General features: G+C 44.6%; 1 protein-coding gene across 1 annotated transcript in view; it reads right to left on the bottom strand.

Moving 5' to 3' along the window:
* si:dkeyp-9d4.3 (caskin-1) overlaps nucleotides 1-22775 on the bottom strand; it is a 55081-nt gene extending 32306 nt beyond the window's left edge. Inside the window, exons 1-7 of the mRNA XM_056280826.1 lie at nucleotides 22682-22775; nucleotides 16734-16785; nucleotides 12603-12700; nucleotides 10661-10806; nucleotides 10344-10439; nucleotides 8809-8930; nucleotides 8300-8408 (exon numbers count right to left, since the gene is read on the bottom strand). Coding sequence (XP_056136801.1) covers nucleotides 8300-8408; nucleotides 8809-8930; nucleotides 10344-10439; nucleotides 10661-10806; nucleotides 12603-12700; nucleotides 16734-16785; nucleotides 22682-22775 — 717 coding nt within the window. The remainder of the gene's footprint in view (nucleotides 1-8299; nucleotides 8409-8808; nucleotides 8931-10343; nucleotides 10440-10660; nucleotides 10807-12602; nucleotides 12701-16733; nucleotides 16786-22681) is intronic.
* Nucleotides 22776-23447: the final 672 nt, after the last annotated feature.

Consider the following 23447-nt stretch of genomic DNA (forward strand, 5'->3'; position numbering starts at 1 on the left):
GTGGGGAGAAATTCCTGCACACATTTCAAAGAAAATGGAAGGAGGAGACGGGATGTGTGTGGAATGAGAATGCAGCCATGCAAAGCATAATTAAATTGATGGTCAAAAAAGCAATGCCTCAACCTGTACAGAAACATCTGGATGGAGTTGTGGGGCAAATGAAAATGGAGTGGCCAGTATTCTCTGAGCATCTAGTGCATTATGTTGATCGCTACAGGAAAGTGAAGAAAGACGCAGATGAACAGAGAAAACAGTTGGCAAACAAGCTCATCCAACTACAGTTAGGAGATTTATCTAAATTAAAAAAAGACAAAGGAAAGGTTCAGGCTCCAGTTATGACGGTTGAAACACAGGCTCCAGCTCCAGTCACGGCTCCAGCACAAGTGCCGCAAACACCAATTCCAGCCAGCATTGATGTAGTGACTCCATCAAATGCAGGACCCCAACCAGTGCCACCCATACATATGTATGTCAACCAAGCAGGAGGTGGTTACTGACCACAACTGGGTAGAGGGCAATACACAAGAAGAGATGGCTTGACATGTGGAAATTGGAGGGCTCCACCATACGGACAGCCACCTCAGTACCCCAACCAGGGACCGCAGACATCGGTCTGATGGGATGGTGTGTTGGGGATGCAGTCAAGTTGGCCATTGTAAAGATGTCTGTCCTACCAGCCCATGGACGGGTCCGGCCACGGATTGGCAGCAATGGGGGTGCACAGAGAGGCCAAAGGGGGAAGTGATGCCACCAATGCTGTCAACACAAGCACAAGATGAACCCACCATACCAATAGTAATCAACCAGCAGGAACATCAGTTTATAGTGGACACTGAGGCAACATATTCATGCGTTGGAAAGAAAGGTTGTGGCCTCCCCCTCTCTATTTCATCTGTTAAGACTGTCGGTTTCTCTGGGGAAAACACAAGTGATACCATTAACACAGCCTATTCCGACGCTGATTGTGGGGAAAACTGTTGTTGCATCCCTACTCTATTCATCTCAAACACCAGTCAACCTATTAGGAAGAGACATATTATTTTCATTGAAAGCCAACATCATGTGTACACAAGATGATCTCTATGTGGATTTTCCCGAAGATCCACCAGATAGTATGATGTCTGTGTTGTCATCGCAAGAAGACACCAAACTAGTGCAACCAATGGCATGTTGGTTGCATTTGACACCTCAAGAACCAATGTTGAAACAACAATGGATGACATGGGGACCGTGGATAAGTGCTCAGTTGGGTAAAGCCATGGAACCCTAACTACCACTGCACTGCACCCTAATGTTTGATGAACATCAAACACAAACAGACTATGAGAGACTCTGGGATGAGCTGGTTAACAGGCAGCAATGTCAGATCACAAGTCAAAACATTTACACTGGTCCACAGGGCGTGGCATCCACAGTAACCCTGCCTCCTCTCATGCAGCAGTGGTTCCAAGTTGGGAATTCCACAACTCATGTGACGCCATTGATAGCAGAGGGCCATGAATCACATGAGCTAGGACCAATGGTTACGGCAGCCTTGCATATTCAGGAATAGAAACCAACAGCAAATAAACACATTCATCTCTCTCCTGACGAACAGCTCATGAAAATATCTATTACAGCATATGATCAAGGACTGGCTGAAAAGGTTCTAGTAAAGAAAAGAACACCATCAGTGATGCCTCTCACAACAGACCAGGAAATCCTACTCTGACTGGTACCAGAGGTAGTGTGGTCTAAACATAAAACTGATGTGGGGTCTATTAATCAGTGCAGCCAGTGCGCATAACACTGAAACAAGGAATTAATATAATATCAAAGGCAATATCCCCTTCGGCAGCAGGCAATAGACCCACAATCGAAGGCCTACTGCAAGCAGGAGTGTTGTAAGAAGTAGAAGCCCATGCAATACACAAATTTTTCCAATCAAAAAGCCAAACGCGAATGACTATAGGCTGGTACAGGATCTGAGAGCTGTTAACACCATCGTCAATGCAGAGACACCAGTTGTTCCAAACCCACATACACTGCTTTCCAATATTCCACCAGGGACATGGTCGTACACAGTAATTGATCTATGCTCAGCCTCTTTCAGTGTACCTCTGCATCCAGACTCACAGTACCTTTTTGCATTCACATATCAAGCCCAGCAATACATATACACCAGAATGCCACAAGGTTATTGTAAAACTTCATCAGTGTTCAACAGAGTGTTGAAACAGGATTTGCAGCATCTAGGCATACCAAGCATTCTGATCCAGTATATGGGCGATCTACTGGATTTGTAGTCCCACAAAAGAACAGTGTGAGGTAGATTCAGTTGCAGTACTGACAGCTCTAGCAACCAGGGGGCACAAAGTTAGCAAAGACAAATTGCAGTTCTGCCGACAAGAAGTTAAGTATCTAGGCAGACAATTGGGTGGGGATACAAGGTGAATTGCACCCTCACAAGTTGACTCTATCGTCAAAGCCCCTAGAACACAAACAGTGGGACAGATGCTCTCCTTTCTGGGTATGGCAGGGTACAGTAGACAGTGGCTCTGTGACTTTGCACTCAAAATATCGCCGTTATGCACAATAATTAAGGCAGCAGGCCAAGCAAATAATGCGGCACCATTGCAATGGACCGAGGAGGCTGAAGGGGCTTTTCAAGCGTTAAAAGGTGACCTGCAAACCGTCCCAGCATTGGGTAATCCAGATTTTAGCAAACTATTCCATCTATATGTTTCAGAATGTGCAGGTGTCATTAATGCAGTACTGCTGCAAGACACTCCCACAGGAAAAAAACCAAAAAACATTGGCCTATCACAGCACAAAGATGGACACAGCGGCACAAGGTATGCCACCCTGTTATCAGGGGCTGGCAGCGGCTGCATTTGCATACCAGAAAGCCTCCACGTTAACGATGGGACACTGGGTAACCCTGTATACCTCCCATCAGCTAGATGCATTATTCACACTGTTCTACATCACACCAGGAAAACTGACTATGAGGTGATAGTGTTGGCACCCGAACTTATCATCCAGTGGTGCAATACCGTTAATCGGGCAGCCAGAATGGTTTTGCCTGTGAATGGCACGTCACATGATTGTATAGAGCAAACCACTGCTTTTCTGAAAGCACGGGATGATCTGCACAGTCAGCTAATACCAGAACTTACATTGTTTGTTGATGGCTCATGTTACAGGGACAAGAAAGGTAACTATGCTGAGTACGGCATCGCTCAGTTAAACGACAATGGCACGTCCTTCTCGACAGTACAGACAACGAAAGTTGTTCAGTCATGTTCTGCTCAGTTGGCAGAAATCAAAGTTTTGACTGCTGCATGTAAACTGGCAGCTGGCAAGCGGGTCAACATCTATACTGACTCGGCCTATGCCCATGGTGTGTGTCATGTGTATGGTACAATGTGGAAACAAAGAGGTTTTCTAAGAGCGGATGGCACAGTTATTACTCATGGGGAAGCAATCGCACAACTGCTAGATGCAATGCATTTACCTGTAGCAGTTGTCATTATCAAATGCCCAGCACATCAAAAAACAAACACCCTTGTAGCCAAGGCCAACAATTTGGCTGATGACTTAGCACACCAGGAAAATGGGATGGCTGAACTCATTGCACCAAATTTAGGTGAAGACCCAAGTCCCACCGGTGACTTAGAATCTCTCATTCACGCACAAGACAAAGCCAGTGTGTATGAGAGAAGTGTTTGGCTAAAAAGGGGGGCAATCAAAAACACAGCAGAAGGCCCACACAAGGGGTTATGGAGAGGCCCAGCAGGACATTTTGTGGCACCCACTTCATTAATCCATACTTTGATCTCAAATGTGCATGGTCAAGACCATTGCGCAAGGGGGGAAGACATAAAAAGGATTCAAAGGGCATGGTGGTCACCTTATTTAGCATGGATGGTGGACCATGCGCTACACAATTGTGAGATATGTGCAGCATATAACAACAGAAAGGCCTTTTCAGCACCAACTGAACACATTCCACCGCCTGATGGACCATTCAGACATCTCGTGATAGACTATGTGGACATGATCACACCAGTGCAAAATAAAAGATACGTGCTAGTGGTTGTGGACAGATTCAGCAGATGGGTGGAAGCCATACCCACCGTCAAACCAGATGCAGCATGTGGCAAAACATTTGTGCAAAGAGGTGTTTCCCAGATTTGGCATACCAGACAAGATCAGTTCAGACAATGGAGCACATTTTGTAGCAAAAACAATGGCAATTGTCACAAAAGCATTGGGGAATTAGACGACAATTTGGATGTGTCTACCATCCACAGTCACAGGGGATGGTGGAAAGGGCCAATGGCAGCCTAAAAGCAAAAATAGCCAAAATATGTGCAAACAGCAATAGCAAGCTTAATTGGGTAGAAGCACTGCCTTTGGCTTTAATGATCATGAGAATGCAGACTAACAAAAACACGCATCTAACACCGCATGAAATGCTAACGGGTTGACCCATGCTAGTACCATACCTCAGAGGTCCATATAATGGACCTCCGTTTAAGCAGCTCCAACATGAGTTGACTAACTGTGTGCAGCATCTAACCTCAATATACAAGGCTATATTGCAACAGGTGAAAAGTGCCACTGGGGGAAGGACAACTGATATCCCAGAAAATCTTCGAACAGTAAGTCCGGGAGACTGGGTTTACATCAAGGTGTTCAAGATAAAGTGGAACAAGAACAGGCGTGAAGGACCCTATAAGGTGATCCTGACCACTCCCACTACACTCAAGGTTGAAGGTAAGACTGTTTGGTATCTTCTCAACCAGTTTTGCAAAGCTGAGGAACCAGGACGAACACTAAGGGACGTTAGAGAGGATCTACAAGGAGGAGCAGAAGGACAGGCTGAGGAAGTTATACCTCATGAGGATGAAGACAGTGAGGAGGCAGGGCCAAGTGAGATCGTGGCACCCACTCCGTAGGCTAGGATGCGGCCTCCGAGAAGGCATGTGTGTGCTATTTGTAAAAGGTTGGATAATTGGCTTACCAATAATATTTCTATCACCTGAAGTACATCCCACCAATCGCACCAAGTGAAGCCCAGTTGAGAATCACTATGAGCCCAGTTTAACAGAATTGCAGCAGAATTATTTAATGCAACAGAACTTGTGGCAATATGCTAACTTTTCAAAAGGACAAGTGTCTAACAAGTCCTGCTGGGTTTGCAGGGCCGCCCAACAAGTTACAGGTGGTTCCCCTACCATACATAGCAAGGTCCTGTAATGCCGAACAAGCAGCCACCACTGGTAACAGAACTTGGCACCACAGGAACAGCGAGTATACCCTCACTCAGAAACCAATATGTGAATGGGACTACATGTTAGCCAAAGGTACCAACATATCATTAACAATTAAAAATGTATGCCCCAGTGTCCCCATCAGGCATGGCCTGGCACCGAAGGTGTCTCCACTGATTTGGCCGTCAGCAAGCTTCGAGTGCTTCTATCACAAATATGGAGAGAAATCGTTGGGAAAATTTTACTCGCAATTGCTTTCACTTGTTTGCAATTGAAAGAAATGGTGCAGTAATGGCAAAAGGTTTCAATATGACAATCCAACATGACACAAAGGACACAATCACCGGCACAAACACAAGTATCAGGAAGCTCCCAAGAATCTGCGTGTACAGCATAGGTGTCCCTAGAGGCATACCGGATGAATACAAGGCCCAAAATCAGGAAGCAGCAAGCTTTGCATCCTTTCTCTTATTCATAACTCCAAATAAAAACGCAGATTGGCTTAATTACCTGTATTACAACCAACAATGATTTATTAACTACACCAATACTGCGCTAAAGACATTAGCTGAGCAAGTCCACACTACATCACAGATGACATGGCGTTGGATATGCTGCTGGCTGAAAAAGCAGGAGTCTGTGTACTGTTTGGTCATGCTTGTTGTACATTCATCCCGAATAACACTGCTCCCAATGGCACATTCAAAAGCAATGGCCCGGCTTGAAGGTCTGGCACTAGAACTCAAAGAGAATGCTGGTCATGGTATGTGGGACATGGACTGGTTTGACAAAACATTCGGCGGACCTTGGGGTGCACTGTTTTCCAAGATAGGCATGGGTATAGTATTGACAATAGTGGTGTTGATGAGTGCTCTATGTTGTTGAGCTCCACTGCTCTCAGCTGTGGTTAAAAGAATGACGACTGTCGTGTGTGGATAGTTTTTTAAGTCTGGACAATTTCATGTGACTCCAGCTGTCCCCATGGCTCCCTCTATGGAGGGCGGTCTGATTGACTTGGATGTTTATGCAGGTATAGGGGACCACATTGTTGACTATGCCATCTGCAAAATAAGACACTGACCTAAGTGGAACAACGTATGGCATACCCCTGCCTCTTTTGTGAATTTCATTATGAATAGTCTGGCCATTGTCATCAGGGGTGTAGTGGTGCTTTAATTTTCACCTGACCAGACACTATTTTTTGATGATTTTGGAAAAATGGGAGGCAGACCCCCTTCGTCTACTTTTTGCCCCTACCTTAATTGTGGACTACATTTACTAGAACAATTACTAGAATTAGTGTTGCTGTAAAAGATGAAACTGTTTGTACTCTTGTTGAACTCACCTGTCCCTACACTGCAATAACGTATACTAAGTATCAGTTGAAGAAAGAACTGGTTATTCAGCCCTTGTGTTATCCCAAACCCATGTGGATACTTGCGTCTATGAATGAGTTTACAGGTCGTCATGCTGTAACTTTCACCTAAACAAAGATGGATGCTGTGAACATTCTGGTAGCTGACGACATCATGTGGCAGGACATCCCCTACAGCTTGCATCGGAAATTGGATGGCCTTCCAGGGCAGACAGGAATCCGAGCCACTGTGCATCGAATGTGCTTGTAACCTCTCCACAGTGGTGGCTCTCAATGATGTGTAAAGCATCTGGGTTGAAGTGCAGAAGATCTTCTCTTCCCCTCCAGTATTCATCTCAATTATATTATATTCATCGTGATTATATTATAGTCATCTCAATTATGTTATATTCATCATGATTATGTTATATTCATCACATGTTGTACTAACTTTGTTTACCAAGCCTGGTCTTTTAGTAAGTCTGTTTTGATGTAATTTTGACTGCACTTTGATGTAATTTTGATTTCACCTTAGATTTCTACCTGATTTTAGCTTGCTCAAGCACATGCACAGCATTTAGCAATTTTTGAAAACAAGTATAAGTATTTTGACCTCATTGTGAGTTTACATTAATATCTATGCAATCACTGTACCTACAGGTTGTAGGCTTTTAAGTGGTTGCCCTATGTATGGACGGTTGGCAGTGGGGGGCCGTGGGGGAATTTTTCCAGTATTACAAGGAGACATAGCTGTACTGGGTTTTTCACCCTCACCTATGACTGTGTTCATTTTGATTTACTAATGAGATTTTCATGTTTGATGAATGTAGTGAATAGGCCATATTAAATTGTCCCTATGTATGAATATGTGCGTGTGTGTGTGTTGGCCCTGTGATGGTCTGGCGGCCTGCCCAGGGTGTCTCCCTGCCTCCCGCCCAATGACTGCTGGGATAGGCTCCAGCATCCCCAGGACCATGACAGCAGGATAAGCAGTTAGGATAATGGATGGATGAATGTCCCTCACTTATGTTTTTGATTTGGACACATTAACTCTGATGTGACTTCAAAGTCACAAAGGGGGGAAATGTGGGAAATAATTTGCTTAAGCATTCACAATCAATAGGTTTATTTTTATACAATGTATGATTATTTTTATTAACCAATAATCAAATGCTGGACTATAATGGTAATTATTGCAGGCAATCAATTACTTTTATTAGATATGGAAGAACTGTGGAAATAATGGAGTAAAACATAGCAGGATAAGAATTGTTGTATACTGTCAATACCACTAGATTAGGCCTGTCTGTGTAACAGACAGGCCATATTAGGCCACATTGGCTAAAAAGATTGAGACATTATTAGATTCTGGAAACCAAAACAATGTCTTAATAAAAAATAATGGTCTATAGTGGGATGTGATCTAGAGTCAAAAGTGTGGTCAAAAGTTAAACTCCACAGTAGGTGGGGTTAAGCTATGGTATAAAAGAGTGTGCTTTGGACACGTTACTTCAGTTGCTCCATGGACCAGCTCAGTATATATTGTTGTACCCTTTTGAGAATTATTAACAATACTGATTGACTCTTAGACCTAAATTGATTGACTTTGAACAACAGTGTGTCGAGAAGAACTTCTCCCACAATAGACAGACAGCTAGCTAGCTAGATAGATAGATAGATAACTCACGTCCAGCAGTAGGCGCACAACCTCTGTCTTCCCACAGAGGGCAGCCTGGTGCAGTGCTGTGCCAGACTCAGACTGTCTGTTAATGTCTATACCAGCCTGAATCAGCAGCCTGCGCAGACAAACATATTGCACTCAAACACAAAGACTTCAGTTAGGCTTTTGGAAAACTACAGAGGTTTAATCTCCTTCATTTCATAACAGATGCTTAGATTATAATTCTGAACCCATGGCTGATGCTAGATCATGTCTAGGTTGATGTCATTGTGGGTCTCAATTATAAACAACAGACAGAAAACAATTGGGCAACAAGGCAGATGTAAAGGTAGATGGGAGGGTCCCGGACAGACAAAACAATGACATTGAGAAAGACAGGCAACCAGACAGATAGACGGGCAGTTGTACAGAAAAACAGACAATTAGCCATGCAAAAAAGATGAATAGCCATTCAGACAGGCAGGCAGACAGATAGGCACTCAGTGAAGCTCTCTGAAAGGACAAATGATTCTGACCGTATGACATCAATGTGCCCATTCTTTGCAGCCAGGTGGAGAGGCGACACTCCATTAGGGTCAGAGGGCTTTGGCTCCAGCATGGCTGCACACATGTTACTACTGAGCAGGAGCTGCACCACCTAGATAGATAGATAGATAGATAGATAGATAGACAGACAGACAGACAGACAGACAGACAGACAGACAGACAGACAGACAAATACACATACATGTGCACAAACACACATAAATATACACAGTGCACTGCATATACACTCACCGGCCACTTTATTAGGCACACCTATCCAACTGCTCGTTAAAGCAAATTTCTAATCAGCCAATCACATGGCAGCAACTCAATGCATTTAGGCATGTAGACATGGTCAACACGATCTGCTGCAGTTCGAACCGAGCATCAGAATGGGGAAGAAAGGGGATTTAAGTGACTTTGAACGTGGCATGGTTGTTGGTGCCAGACGGGCTGGTCTGAGTATTTCAGAAACTGCTGATCTACTGGGATTTTCACGCACAACCATCTCTAGGGTTTACAGAGAATGGTCCGAAAAAGAGAAAATATCCAGTGAGCGGCAGTTCTGTGGGCGAAAATGCCTTGTTGATGCCAGAGGTCAGAGGAGAATTGCCAGAGTGGTTCGAGCTGACAGAAAGGCAACAGTAACTCAAATAACCACTCATTACATCCGAGGTATGCAGAAGAGCATCTCTGAACGCACAACACGTCGAACCTTGAGGCAGATGGGCTACAGCAGCAGAAGACCACACCGGGTGCCACTCCTGTCAGCTAAGAACAGGAAACTGAGGCTACAATTCGCACAGGCTCACCAAAATTGGACAATAGAAGATTGGAAAAACGTTGCCTGGTCTGATGAGTCTCGATTTCTGCTGCGACATTCGGATGGTAGGGTCACAATTTGGCGTCAACAACATGAAAGCATGGATCCATCCTGCCTTGTATCAACGGTTCAGGCTGGTGGTGGTGGTGTATTGGTGTGGGGGATATTTTCGTGGCACACTTTGGGCCCCTTAGTACCAATTGAGCATCATGTCAACGCCACAGCCTACCTGAGTATTGTTGCTGACCATGTCCATCCCTTTATGACCAGTGTTCCCATCTTCTGATGGCTACTTCCAGCAGGATAACGCGCCATGTAATAAAGCTCGAATCATCTCAGACTGGTTTCTTGAACATGACAATGAGTTCACTGTACTCAAATGGCCTCCACAGTCACCAGATCTCAATCCAATAGAGCACCTTTGGGATGTGGTGGACCGGGAGATTCGCATCATGGATGTGCAGCCAACAAATCTGCAGCAACTGCGTGATGCTATCATGTCAATATGGACCAAACTCTCTGAGGAATGTTTCCAGTACCTTGTTGAATCTATGCCACGAAGGATTAAGGCAGTTCTGAAGGCAAAAGGGGGTCCAACCCGGTACTAGCAAGGTGTACCTAATAAAGTGGCCAGTGAGTGTATATCATACCTATATCCATGCATGTGTGTGCGTGTGCATATGTGTGTGTTTGTAAACTCACCCCAACACGTCCGAATTCACAAGCAAGGTCCAGAGGTGTCTTTCCAGCTGAGTCTGAGATACATGGATTTGACTGGTGCTGCAGCAACATCTCTGACTGCAACACACACACACACACACACACACGCACGTATGCACGCACACGCGCGCACACACACACACACACACTCACATTATTTGGCTGTGCGTTTGCTGGCTTGTGACCAAACAAATGACTCATGCGTCAACATCCACAGCAAACACAACACACAAAACAAAGACACACTACCAAAATACACTTTAGAGCACACGCACAAACAATCACACACACAGAGTTACCCCATCGTAGTGTCCATGCTGAGCTGATAAGTGGAGAGGGATCTGGCCTTCGTCTGACTGGCCATTGACCGATGAGCCTGCCTTCAGCAGCATTTTCATTGGCTCAGTCTTCCCCTGCCACGCAGCATAATGCAGAGGACGCATGCCTACATAAACATCAACATACATACACAAGCACACAAACACGCGTACACAACCAGACATATCACCACATAGGACACAGACATACACAGACATACACAATATCACACAAGCACATGCACACACAGATGAATACAAAAACATGAATGCATAACTGCAGTTCAACACGCGAGCAACACAGTCAACTCAGTCTAACTGTTCCATCACACAGTCAGGATGTGGGCGCACACAGCTCAGGATTCGAAAACAGACAGGAAGCGCTTTCATTAGTTTCAGTTTTGGACTTTCAGGGAGGACGGACTCAGAATCCCTCAGTGTGACATTGTTCTCTCCATCTCGCTCTCATCGCTAATGCTGTGTGTCCCATTTAAGAATCAGTGTAACCTGCAGTGTAGGACAGCAGCACTTTGTTTTATAGACTGATGGCAACAACTGGACTCAAAGTGTTCAATCACCATTCCTTTTTGTAACTGTAGTTCAATGTTTTGCAAAGCCTAAAAGGCCTATTCTAGCTAAAGGATACAGATGCAATTAAGGCTCTCCACCTCCAGAGTTGCTGGAATGACTAGACATTTATTTTTAATGCTAATTAATTCTGACTAGATTTGTGCTGTTAATAAGCACTTGATGATATAATGGTAAGTGTTTTCGCATTCTCTTCAAATTAATCAAAATGTACAGCTGATTATTTTGGAGGATGTTCATGAGGGGCCAATTTGCATGATCTGTCCTCGTGCATTAACAATTTGACAGAGCATCGTCAGTTTGATGCCACTTCCACTTGTAAGAGGGGTTTATTTTGAATGACTGGTTGTTTTTGGAAGAACTTTTTTGATAGCTCTTGATAGACACAGTTACAGGACAGAGGTGTGTATCAAAACCCCCTCGAATAAACCTGAGTTGGAAAAATCCTCTCCATCAGCTACAAATTTAAAAGGGTTACCTAGACCAGCCAGCTGTCAATCCAGTAACCTTGAGGCATGAAAGCAGGAGGAGAACTTTACCTTATGAGCGGTTCCCCTTACCAATAAAATACCATTATATACAGTACAATGGGATGTTTTCATTTTGCAATGATTTTCAAGTGGCCCACCTCCGAGTGCAATCTTGCACCAACTTCCATTATCCATCCATCCACCCATTATCTGAACCTCTTATCCTGCTCTCAGGGTCGTGAGGATGCTGGAGCCTATTCCAACAGCCATTGGGCGGCAGGTGGGGAGACACCCTGGACAGGCCGCCAGGCCATCACAGGGCTGACACACACACACACACACACACACACACACACACACACACACACACACACACACACACACACACACACACACACACACACACACACACACACACACACACACACATTCATACCTAGGGACAATTTAGTACAGCCAATTCACCTGACTTACTTGTCTTTGGACTGTGGGAGGAAACCGGAGCACCCGGAGGAAACCCACACAGACACGGGGAGAACATGCAAACTCCACACAAAGAGCGACCCGGGATAACCCCCAAGGTTGGACTACCCCGGGGCTCGAACCCAGGACCTTCTTGCTGTGAGGCGACTGCGCTAACCACTGTGCCAGGGTGCTGCCCCAACAAAAAAATAATTGCACCAAAAAAAAAGAAAGAAAAAAAAAAGTTAATTTCCCTGTAATATTTCTTTTGGGACATCTAGTGTGTCATAATTTCGTTGTGACATTTTAATGACCTTGCTGTACTTTTTGCATGGCTTTTTTTTTAATTCTATGGCATTATTATAACATTCATATTAAAACTTAGGTGTGCCTGTGGTTTTTACCTTTGTGATCCTTCATATCAACTGCTGCCTGGGCCTCTAACAGCAGGGAGATCAGCTCCTTGTTACCACTCAGGGCAGCATGATGCAGCGGCGACAGCCTATGCACACACACGCACACACACGCACAGGATCGTATACACGTGGGTGTTGCGTGAATACATTCATAGCAATTTGTATACATTGCATAAAATCAGAGCACAACTTCACCCAGATAATCTCCACCATGCACTGCCCCCCCCCTCCTCCCCGCTCTCTGATGGGGGAGGGAAAGGGCCAAATGACCTACTTCCATTAATAAGCAATCTCTCTGCCCTGGAGCTGCGCACACAGAGTTTGCCTGTGTGTGCGTCTAATGGATCCCTGATGAATATGAGGGCTGCCCCCTCGAGTCAAATCAGCGAATCATCAGTCATTAGGCAAGGAGTTGACTCCAATTATCTGATCCCAATCAACATGAAACCAGATCTTTTTTCGTTTGAAGGGACCAAGTCAAATGGAAGCACAAACCGAGCGTGTGCACATTAAAAGCTTTAACAACATTAGTCTAAAGATAGACACAATTCATAGCTGTCCATTTGGAGTTGGCAATGAAATTGTTTTGCGCAAATTAAAAACTGTTTAATGGCTTGCTCTCCTTTAACCTAACTCTTAGACATGAATGTTGAATTGTTAGGCTAAAGACATTTCTCAAAGGCAGATTGCTGACAGACAGAAAACTCATAAAGGTGATTACTCCATGATCCCCAGAGGGGGAATCTATCTATGCGGCTTGGCCCTTTCAGAGTGTAGGGTCAACAACCGAACAACACCCTTGGATCTGATAGAGATTAAAGCTGAACTGTGGAGTTTAAAGTGGAAGTAGACAACATTTTTGCTTTAACTATGACGTAAATGTTGATTGCACAGTGTAATGGTGATACGGCACAGGGAGTGCATCAACCACCCAGTAGCAGGCTAGGCAATGGCGGACAGTGGAACAACCGAAGTAACTGTGGAAACTCCCCAGCAAAAGAAAAAGAACCCAGTTGACTGAGGAGGCAAAGAAAGTGAATAGGGAGAGTGATAGAAGACGAGGTATTCACTTAACGAAGAGAGCTCCGGGACTTGAGAGCAGGGTTCAAATTACAATAGGGCCCAGACAAGTCTGTCACACCCCTTGAGGAAGCAAAAATAAAATGTCGGGGGGGGGGGGGGGGCTATTAATACTGATAACTGAACTTTTTTCATGCACCTACACCAGTTAAAAAAACATCTGAGAGCATGGTTTTGTCTCTCATGTCTATAGGCTGTAATTATCAGCCACGCCAGAGAGGCGCTATGCACAGAACAAGCGCGTTTTTTCTAATTTCAAAGAAAATTGCCAGTCACCGTTGCAGAGGCGGGAATGGTTTCATAACGTTACGGCAGGCAGTTGCACATGTTGCTTGCTTTTACTTTACCCATGCAAATCGGCAACACTATTAAATAGTGTAGCAAATATGTCAAAGCGAAAGCAAGTCGACCTAGGGAAGTTTGGTTTTACTAAACAACCAAAAAAATAAATAAAAGTCATCAAATGACAGAGCAGCCGAAGCCGAGACAACCAGTGCTGCTAGTGCTAGCAGTAAGCATGTTAGCACCGACTGAGAGCACAGTCTTAAATCCGTACTCTTTATGGACATCAGTGGGCCTCCGCTGGACAAATTCGACCCTGCCCTATTCGTGAAGTCCTGGATCGAGGCTGGCCATCGTTCGTCTAATTCATGGAGACAGGACCACAATCACAGAGCGCTGCCATCAGGCCATTGTGGTCTGTTTTATTCTAAGGCAAACTCTAATACTTAATGTGTTATTAAAAAAGTAAACTGTCGCATAACAAGGTCTGTCTGTATAAATATGAGGTAGAGTAGCCTATAGCTGACCTACTAAGACCCATAGTATCAATGTGTGGCTTCCCCCTAGTGGCTGTAAAGGAAATGCAGTGAACAACATATAAAGCTGATATCAGTGTGACCGACATGTCGGTAAAGCGATGCTCGAGTTCTGTCTGTCTCTGTCCGAGATTTTGCTTTACTAAAATCTTTGATTTTGGGGTCGGGCCCTGTTTTATGAAATGTTCTGATGAAATACACATGTAGGGGGGGTCTATGTGTGTGTGAATCTAGGAGGGATATGTGAAAAGAAAAATTCTAATGACCTTGTGTGAAATGGCCAATAAAGTTCTATCATATTCATAATAAGCTGCAACCTTTTTCTATTATTATTATTATTATTATTATCACAATAGTGGCATATGTGGTATATGTTATTTTTATGCTGATCAGCCACTTCAATGCGTGACATGTCCGTCCATCCAATTTGTAATATTATTTGTTTTGTTTTGTTTTTTTGGGGGGGGGGTTGGCACCGGACATCGCACTGTAATTCGAACACTGCTTGAGAGGGTTCCAAACCGACTTTCAGTTGGCATTCTTTCTACTGGATCAGTAAGTAACACAACATGCCTACTTATTAATACTACCGGATCTTTTACTCTGCCTTTATTATAGCACTGAGATCTGGGTTTCTAGTTCAAATTGGGATTCTTGTGGTTGTTTGTTGCTTTGGACAGTAGCCAGGCTGTTAGCGGTTAGTCATGCTGTCAATGCTACCGCTAGCTAACGCTAACAGCCAGAAAACGAACCTGGAGCTCAGTGCTATGATATAGGTAGAAACAAACAGATGAAACAAATATGTTTGTGTCTGGCTGTTAGCTAGCGTAGCGATGGCTGGTTGTCTTTGCGACGGTGACGCAAACAAGAATACCGCTTGGAAACACTAGGGGGGAGGAAACTTGAAAAGTTGTCTACTAGCACTTTAACATGTATACGAACACGGCTTAGTAACACTCGTATTTTCCCTCATGCAGATGTGGAGTATGTTGTTAGACCCCACTGACTATGGGACAATTATTCACCTTCAAAGTTGGTCAGAAAATCTATAAGCTTTAACATTTAGAAGGCTCCGATGTTTACATCCGCATTTCAGAACAGGGGCTTGAGGAGCACGCTCCATCTCCTTCAGTTGATTGACGGCCCGAATTCCAGGCAAGTAACAATACCAGCTTTACTTAAACAGGTAAATAATGAAATAGATAAATGAATAAATATATAGCTAGTCTTGTCTGTGATTATTTTCTGTATCTGGGTTTGCATGCTATGATATAAAATTCATAAGGTAACGCTAGATAATCTGAAACTAGCCGCCTTACGCAGTATTGTATCATTTTATGGGGCTGTATGCTCCCATGAACGTCCCCTTCCAGTAAGTGGACACTACCTCCGCCATTTTTTATGTAATCCTTTCACCACCTTCACGTTGTTTCAGCGATCATACATACGTTTCTATGTTTATTCGGTGTCTCTATTCTCTCCTCAACACCACAGTAAGGTTTTCTTTCTCTCTCTCTCTCTCTCTCTCTCTCTCTCTCTCTCAGAAACTGAGTTGTACTACCTCTGTTTTCTGCCATAATTGTTATAAGCTGAGACGAAACACAACCTGGTACAATGCGCAAGCCCCACTCACCATTTAAGCCTCCGTGCTAATGGCATGTGCATACATCATCATGCGCGCTCGAAAATCACATGATGTGAGTGTTTTCGTTCTAGCACAGGGAACAATTTTGCTCAGCGGCGCTACTAGTGGCCAAAACTCTACAGTTCATCTTTAAGTGTTTTGAGAACAAGTCACATGGGTTGAGATGGAAGGACAGATGCTTGCTGCAATATGACTTAACTGCCTGCTTATGTTAACATATGTCACCCCTCTGCTCCTTTTTTTTGGTGAGCAACAAGCTTTGCTGCCACAGAACACAATTTATTTGTTTTGCATGCTCTACATTTGGTATGCATCATTAAAAGTCTGTACATCAAACTGATTCAGGGTCAACAATTGAAATTGTCCAGCAGTCTAGTTGATTTGCGTGTAGTGAACTCTATAGTTTTCAGTTCCGTCCTTCTTTGATAGAGAAGGAGGGAAAGAAGGTAGAATTAAGAAAAAACAGAAGGATAATAGATAAACGTAAGAAGAACATGAAAAGGAAGCAGGGAAGGGAGCAGCAGAGTCGGGTGGAAGTATGGGGGATGAATTTCAGATGGAGTACTAGCGTCTCACCCGTCTGGATCCTGGATATTGACATTCACCCGCTTTGCTGCTCCAAGTAGCTCTAGAGCACCAATACACATACACATATACACGAAATACAGAGTGAAAAAAAGAGAAATAAGTAAAACAGAGAGAAAATGGCAGAGCGAGAGGGTGAGAGAGCAAGAAGGGAGAGAGAGATTGGTGGGAAAGAAAGAGAGAGAGAAACTATTAATTCAATAATTCTGGAATACAACAGCAACAATGACTGCAAAGTGGCTATTGGGGATTAAAAACATCACAGCGGCTTCAATGGAGTCATTAATTCGCAATAAATAAATAAATTTTGAAGTTCAGTGCCACATATGAATGTATTCCAACCACTCTCGCCTTGTGGCATTTTCTTGACCTCGGCAACGGAAGTGCAGCAGAATTTCCGGGAAAGGGGGGGAAAAAGGCAACAGAAATGGCTAATAGAGAAAAAACGCCTCCGTGCACATAACATTCAAGGGTTAGACGTTAAAATTATGCCTGGTCCACATATACACCAATATTTTTAAAATGGGGGGTTTCCTCCTTCGTTAAAAAAAATCCCATTCACACAAGCACTGTTTAAAAACAAAAAAAATCTCCGTCCAAATGAAAACGCAAACCACGCTGGAAGCGCTGTCAAAAGCACGTCAAACCAACAGGTGGCGATATAACCCTAATCTAACTATGTAACCTAATTATGTCTCAGTGACCGCTGTAGTGCAGTCTGACGCCTCTGTTCCTCAATATCGTGGAAGAGTAACGATACGTTTATATGTAAACGTGTAAAAATTCCTGTTAAGATCAGAACCGCACTATTTTGGCCACGTCCGTCATTGCACAAAATGTTGCTTCGTGTAAACAAACGAGATGACGGCGCACACTCTGACGTCACAAGCCAACGACTCCCTGTCTACAACGCAAACGCTGAAAACAGGGTTTCTGAACATCTTCACCCTGGAAAGTTTTCAAAAAGGTCCGTGTTCCGTAACCTAAAACACAGTTTGCGTGTGGACGAAAGGCCAAAACGCGCAGAAAAAGCTACGTTTTTGAGAAAAAATACCCATGTACGTGTGGACTAGGCCTTAGTGAGCATTTGTGCATGTGTGCATGTTTAATGTTTTGAATGCGTTTTGGTGTGAAGAAATTCAATAAATTCTTGTGTTGCAAACACATTTTTCCTTCATAACGTAACCATTCCCAATCCTTAATTCGGTAAGTGTATTTGATTTGGCAAAACGAGCGATATAGAGCTAAGAGTAGAAGATATGGGGGGAGAGAGACGTCGTAAGTGGTCTTTGATGGCTTCGTCATGTGCCTGACACCATATATGGACATGAAAACAGTGTATGTGTGTGTGTGTGTTTGAGTGATATTTGGCAGGGCATCAGAAGAAAGAAGAAAACAAACAGTAGGAAACCCAGCTAGGAGCATACAGTCATACATTTATGCAGACACCTACATGCCCTCCACCACACACACACACACACACACACGCGTGCACACACACACACACACTGCCAAAGCGGCTTGTTTTTCTCTTTTTTTTGCTCAAACCCTCATAATCCACTGGATGTAATCTGTAGCTGGTCTATAATCTGGGGAAAAGCTTCTCCTTCTCTCTACAGCAACCCCCCCCCATCCTCGCTCTCTCACTCTCTAATTTTCTCTGTAATTTGCTAAAGAGAGCACGTTGATTGGTAGTTCAGAAGATCTGTTTATACTCCACATCTGACATCATTCCATTGTCTGTGTGTTTAACTGTGTGTGTGTGTTAGTGTGTGTGTGCGTGCATGTGTGTATCTGATGATAGATATCTGTGTCACCATCAGTCTGTCAAAGAAACAAAGGGAGCGAGGTGCGAAAGTTATGAAAGAGTCTTCTTCGTCCCAACAAAGTAGTTGCAAAGCCACCGCAGAGACAGCCCTCCTTATCTTCACATCGCCGATTGTGTTTACAGTGAGGTGTTTGAAAACCCACAAGTTTTCAAGCAGATGTCACGTCATATCGGAGTCAGAGGGGCTAAAATCTAATACGAACTATTCAACCATCAGGAAGTTGTTGTAAGTCACTTTCATCACTGAGTAAAGTAGTCTTTACAAAAAGAAAAAGTTTATAAAGCTATAGGGGGAAAATATCATGACATCTAGATATTTTTCCCCCCGAGAAGTGTTCTCGCCAATCAGTAAAATGATGTCGATAACAGTCGTATTCACATAGGCAGGAATTTTCAATAACAGAGCAAAATAGAAAGACATAACCAAGCTCCATATCTGCAGTACAGGAAACACTACCTTGATGATAATGTCTGCAATTTTCTGTTTTCTAGATCACAATCATTTACAGGGACTAATTTTTATGTCAATTCTCCGTGTTTTGGTCTTTCTGCAAGTAAATGCTAAATTGTCCCACAAGACACACTGTTTTTTGTAGCCACATGTCTGTGTACCCTTCGCCCACATACTAGAGTACTATCAGACCCTCTGTCCACAAATCTTTGCTTGGCGGATAATCAGCTATGTTGTTACTTTGAAAACTATCAAGCATGCTAATGACTCGCTGTGTTGAATACTTTTATACTCGGTGCATCCTACCCTTTAAAAAATTTACTGATTTATTTGCATATTTGTATATATCAATAATTATATACACCAATCAGCCAAAACATTAACACCACTGACAGGTAAATGAATAACATTGATTATCTTGTCACAATGGCACCTGTAAAGGGGTGGGATATATTAGGCAGCAAGTGAAAAGTCAGTTCTTGAAGCAGGAAAAATGGACAAGCGTAAGGATCTGAGAAACTTTGACAAGGGCCAAATTGTGATGGCTAGATGACTGGGCCAGAGTATCTCCAAAACGGCAGGTCATGTGGGGTGTTCCTGGTATGTAGTGGTCAGTACCTATCAAAAGTGGTCCAAGGAGGGACAACCGGTGAACTAGTGACAGGGTCATGGGTGCCCAAGGCTCAGTGATGCACGTGGGGAGTGAAGGCTAAACCCATCTGATCTGATCCCACAGAAGAGCTACAGTAGCTCAAATTGCTGAAACAGTTAATGCTGACTATGATAGACAGGTGTCAGAACTCAGTGCATCACAGCTTGCTGCGTATGGGGCTGCATAAGTGCAGACCAGTCAGAGTGCCCATGATGACCCCTGTCCACCATCAAAAGCATCTACAATGGGCACGTGAGCGACAGAACTGGACCATGGAGCAGTGAAAGAAGGTGCCGTAGACTGATGAATCACGTTTTCTTTTACATCAAGTGGACGACTGGGTGCGTGTGTGTCGTTTACCTGGGGAAGAGATGGCACCAGGATGCACTATGGGAAGAAGGCAAGTTGGTGTGTGCTGCTCTGGGCCATGTTCTGCTAGGAAACCTTGGGTCCTGGCATTCATGTGGATGTTACTTTGACACATGCCACCTACCTAAACATTGTTGCAGGCCAGGTACACCCCTTCATGGCAACGGCATTCCCTGATGGCAGTGGCCTCTTTCAGCAGTATAATGTGCCCTGCCACACGGCAAAAATTGTTCAGGAATGGTTTGAGGAACATGACAAAGAGTACAAGGTGTTGCCTTGGCCTCCAAATTCCCCAGATCTCAATCAGATCTTGCATCTGTGTGACGTGGTGGAAAAACAAGTCCCATCATGGAGGCCCCACCTCACAACTTATAGGACTTAAAGGATCTGCTGCTAATGTCTTGGTGCCAGATACCAGCGAACACCTTCAGAGATTTTGTGGAGTCCATGCCTTGATGGGTCAGAGCTGTTTTGGCAGCATGAGGGGGACCTACACAATATTAGGTAGGTGGTTTTAATATTTTGGCTGATCGGTGTATAACTGTACAGTCACTGGACAGAGCAGGGAGCCAACTTTAATGTTCAAGAAAATAAATTAAGGCTACTGATCAGCTGGTTTATGACACAAAACGTGTAAGCAAAACAGAACAAAACAAACAAGAAGCACCCATATCTGCAAGTTCGAGCTGAGATTATAACAAGGGGAGAAAAATACCTTACAGATTTAGGAATGAACCTCACCCGAGTTAGCTGTGTGAGCATGCATTGGCCTCTACGATTTGCTTACTCTTATTCTTTTTACATCAACATCGTGTCAGCGCCTCGTCATCTCTGAATCTGAAATATTGTACTCAAACTGCAGAGAATTGATTTGATCATTGAGCGCTAATCCACAGGACGACATATACGTATGTGGAGACGCTGCTGAAGTGGAAGGACCTCAATCCTACCGTCCCGCAGAAGTACATACGTGAAGTTGACAGCCAGCTACATGAGAAATGACCACAGGATTGTGCCGCCACCCATCCATCTAATGACATTACATAATAACAATGCCATTCTGTTAACATGAAAAAGAAGTGAGCAGCCACTGGACTTTGTTTTCCCCCCGCAATACACCACATGAGTTGACAGAATATGGAACATGACTGTACTAATACAGATTTAGCCAAACACATGACCATCACCTTGTCTGTAAATGTGTTTGTCATTATATATGCTGTGTGTGTGTGTGTGTGTGTGTGTGTGTGTGTGTGTGTGTGTGTGTGTGTGTGTGTGTGTGTGTGCATGCATGTGTGTGCTGAGAGGGTATAGATATTCTTTAGCCAATAAGATTTAATTATCCAAAGATAAACCTGGTTTCATGCAGCCACTCACATGCACAAAAACAACTATTCCACATTCACCATAATGCTGTGCAGACACCTCGCTCTACTCGCCTTCATCCATTCCTCTTCCCTCTGCCCTTACCCCCTTTCGTTCTTTCCTTAATGTTTTTTTTATCCCTATCTCGACCCCACAATCCCAGCCCTTTTGCGTTGTCAGTGTGCAGTGGACTAAATACTCAGTGCTGATCTTTTCTGGCATTTGAGGAGAAGCATTTTTCTTTTCCATGGCACTGCTGGAATGTTAACAGACAAACATACACACATCGGCACAGTCATATGGAGGGAGGAGGGATAGGGAGGGCAAGAAAAGGAAGATGGAGGGAATAAGAGGAGAGGAGAGGAGAGGAGAGGAGAGGAGAGGAGAGGAGAGGAGAGGAGAAGAGAGAAGTAGAATGAAATGGGAGAGGAGGAGAGCAGTGCCAGGGCTGTAATTGAAATCTAATTATCACCTCAAGTCCCAGCTGACACCAAGTGAAACACACACACACACACACACACACACACACTTATACATGCAAATGCTAACAGGACACAGGCATGCAAATGTCTGTGCATGTACACTTGCAATCACCACTAACATCTGGCGTCTTCATACACCAATAATCTCTTGTCCCAAGAGCAGTGTAGGACCTTAGTGGGCTGTATTTCCATCTCTCGCTCTCGCTCTCTCTCTCTCTCTCTCTCTCTCTCTCTCTCTCTCTGTGTTTTACAAACACATTCTCCCTTGGATACACACGTAATCACTGACTCTTGCACTCTCGGATACATAACTAATCTGTATCCCTGACATCATTACCGTCTATCAATACTTTTTGAATGTCAATCTTCGTCAATGACACAATCCAAAATCACTCAAAACACCATTTTCACACATGTGCAACGTCATCACTATCAAAACCACTTAGTGTCCTACCACTGAATACATGCATGCATGCATGCATGGATCCCCCTAAACACACACACACACACACACACACACACACACACACACACACACACACACACACAGATCACATCACGTCAGATTTTGGCCTACCCCGTCTTGACCTGTTAATGATGCCGTTGTGCAAGCCTGCGTGCGTGTAGGCCTGTCTGCGTGTGTGTGCGCATGTATGTGTGTGTGTGTGTGTGTGTGAGAGAGAGAGAGAGAGAGAGAGAGAGAGAGAGAGAGAGAGAGAGAGAGAGAGAGAGAGAGAGAGAGAGAGAGAGAGAGAGAGAGAGAGAGAGAGAGAGAGATGGAGGACAACTGACTAGCTTTTCCCGGCCGAGGTCTTTGCAGGAGGCGTTGCGCTGTCAGCAAGTCCTCGGTCTTAACCGCCTGGAGCAGTTCCTGGTCCTTCCCCATGTCCCCTCCGTCCTCCCTCTATTCCCCCTCTTCCTCTGCGAGTCTCTCTCTCTCTCTCTCTGTCGCTGTCTCTTCCGTTAATCCGCGGCTACATCCTGCTGCCGCGCCAGGCCTCCGAGCTCAGGCACGGAAGGATGCCCGGATGGGGGACCCTCCTGTCCGGACAGGAGTAACTGGCTCGTCCGGCGCGGTGTGAAGAGGGAAAACCGTCAGAGCGGCTTTGTCACGGCGCTGTGCAGCCTCGCGGGCTTCGCTTCGCTCGCTCGGCTCTATCCGCGTGACGATCCCACCGGTCTGCGTGCGCGCGTCAAGACGGCAGGACTCGTGCGCCCTCCCGTACGCAGGGTCACGCTCAGCCCGAGCTGCACGAGCTCCATCCGCAGCGTCCACGCGGGCGCGGAAGTGTTTTTTTTTTCAATTCTTTTTTTTTAACGGGACCGGTGATGCCGCGGTGGCTCAGCTCGCCCCAGCGGGCACGGTCTTACATAAACACAAACCAGCTGTGCGCGAGCCGCTCCAGTTGTAATCCCCCCCCCCCCCGCAGGGAGTAAGGAGCGCGCCTGTGTGCGCGTGTGCGTGTGTGTGTGTGTGAGAGAGACAGCGAAAGAGTATTTAGCCAAGTGTGTGTGCGCGCGCGTATATAGTTGTGTGTGTGTGAGAGACAGTATATAA

Source organism: Lampris incognitus, chromosome 5 (genome assembly GCF_029633865.1).
Source record: "Lampris incognitus isolate fLamInc1 chromosome 5, fLamInc1.hap2, whole genome shotgun sequence".
NCBI classification, from domain to species: Eukaryota; Metazoa; Chordata; class Actinopteri; order Lampriformes; family Lampridae; genus Lampris; species Lampris incognitus.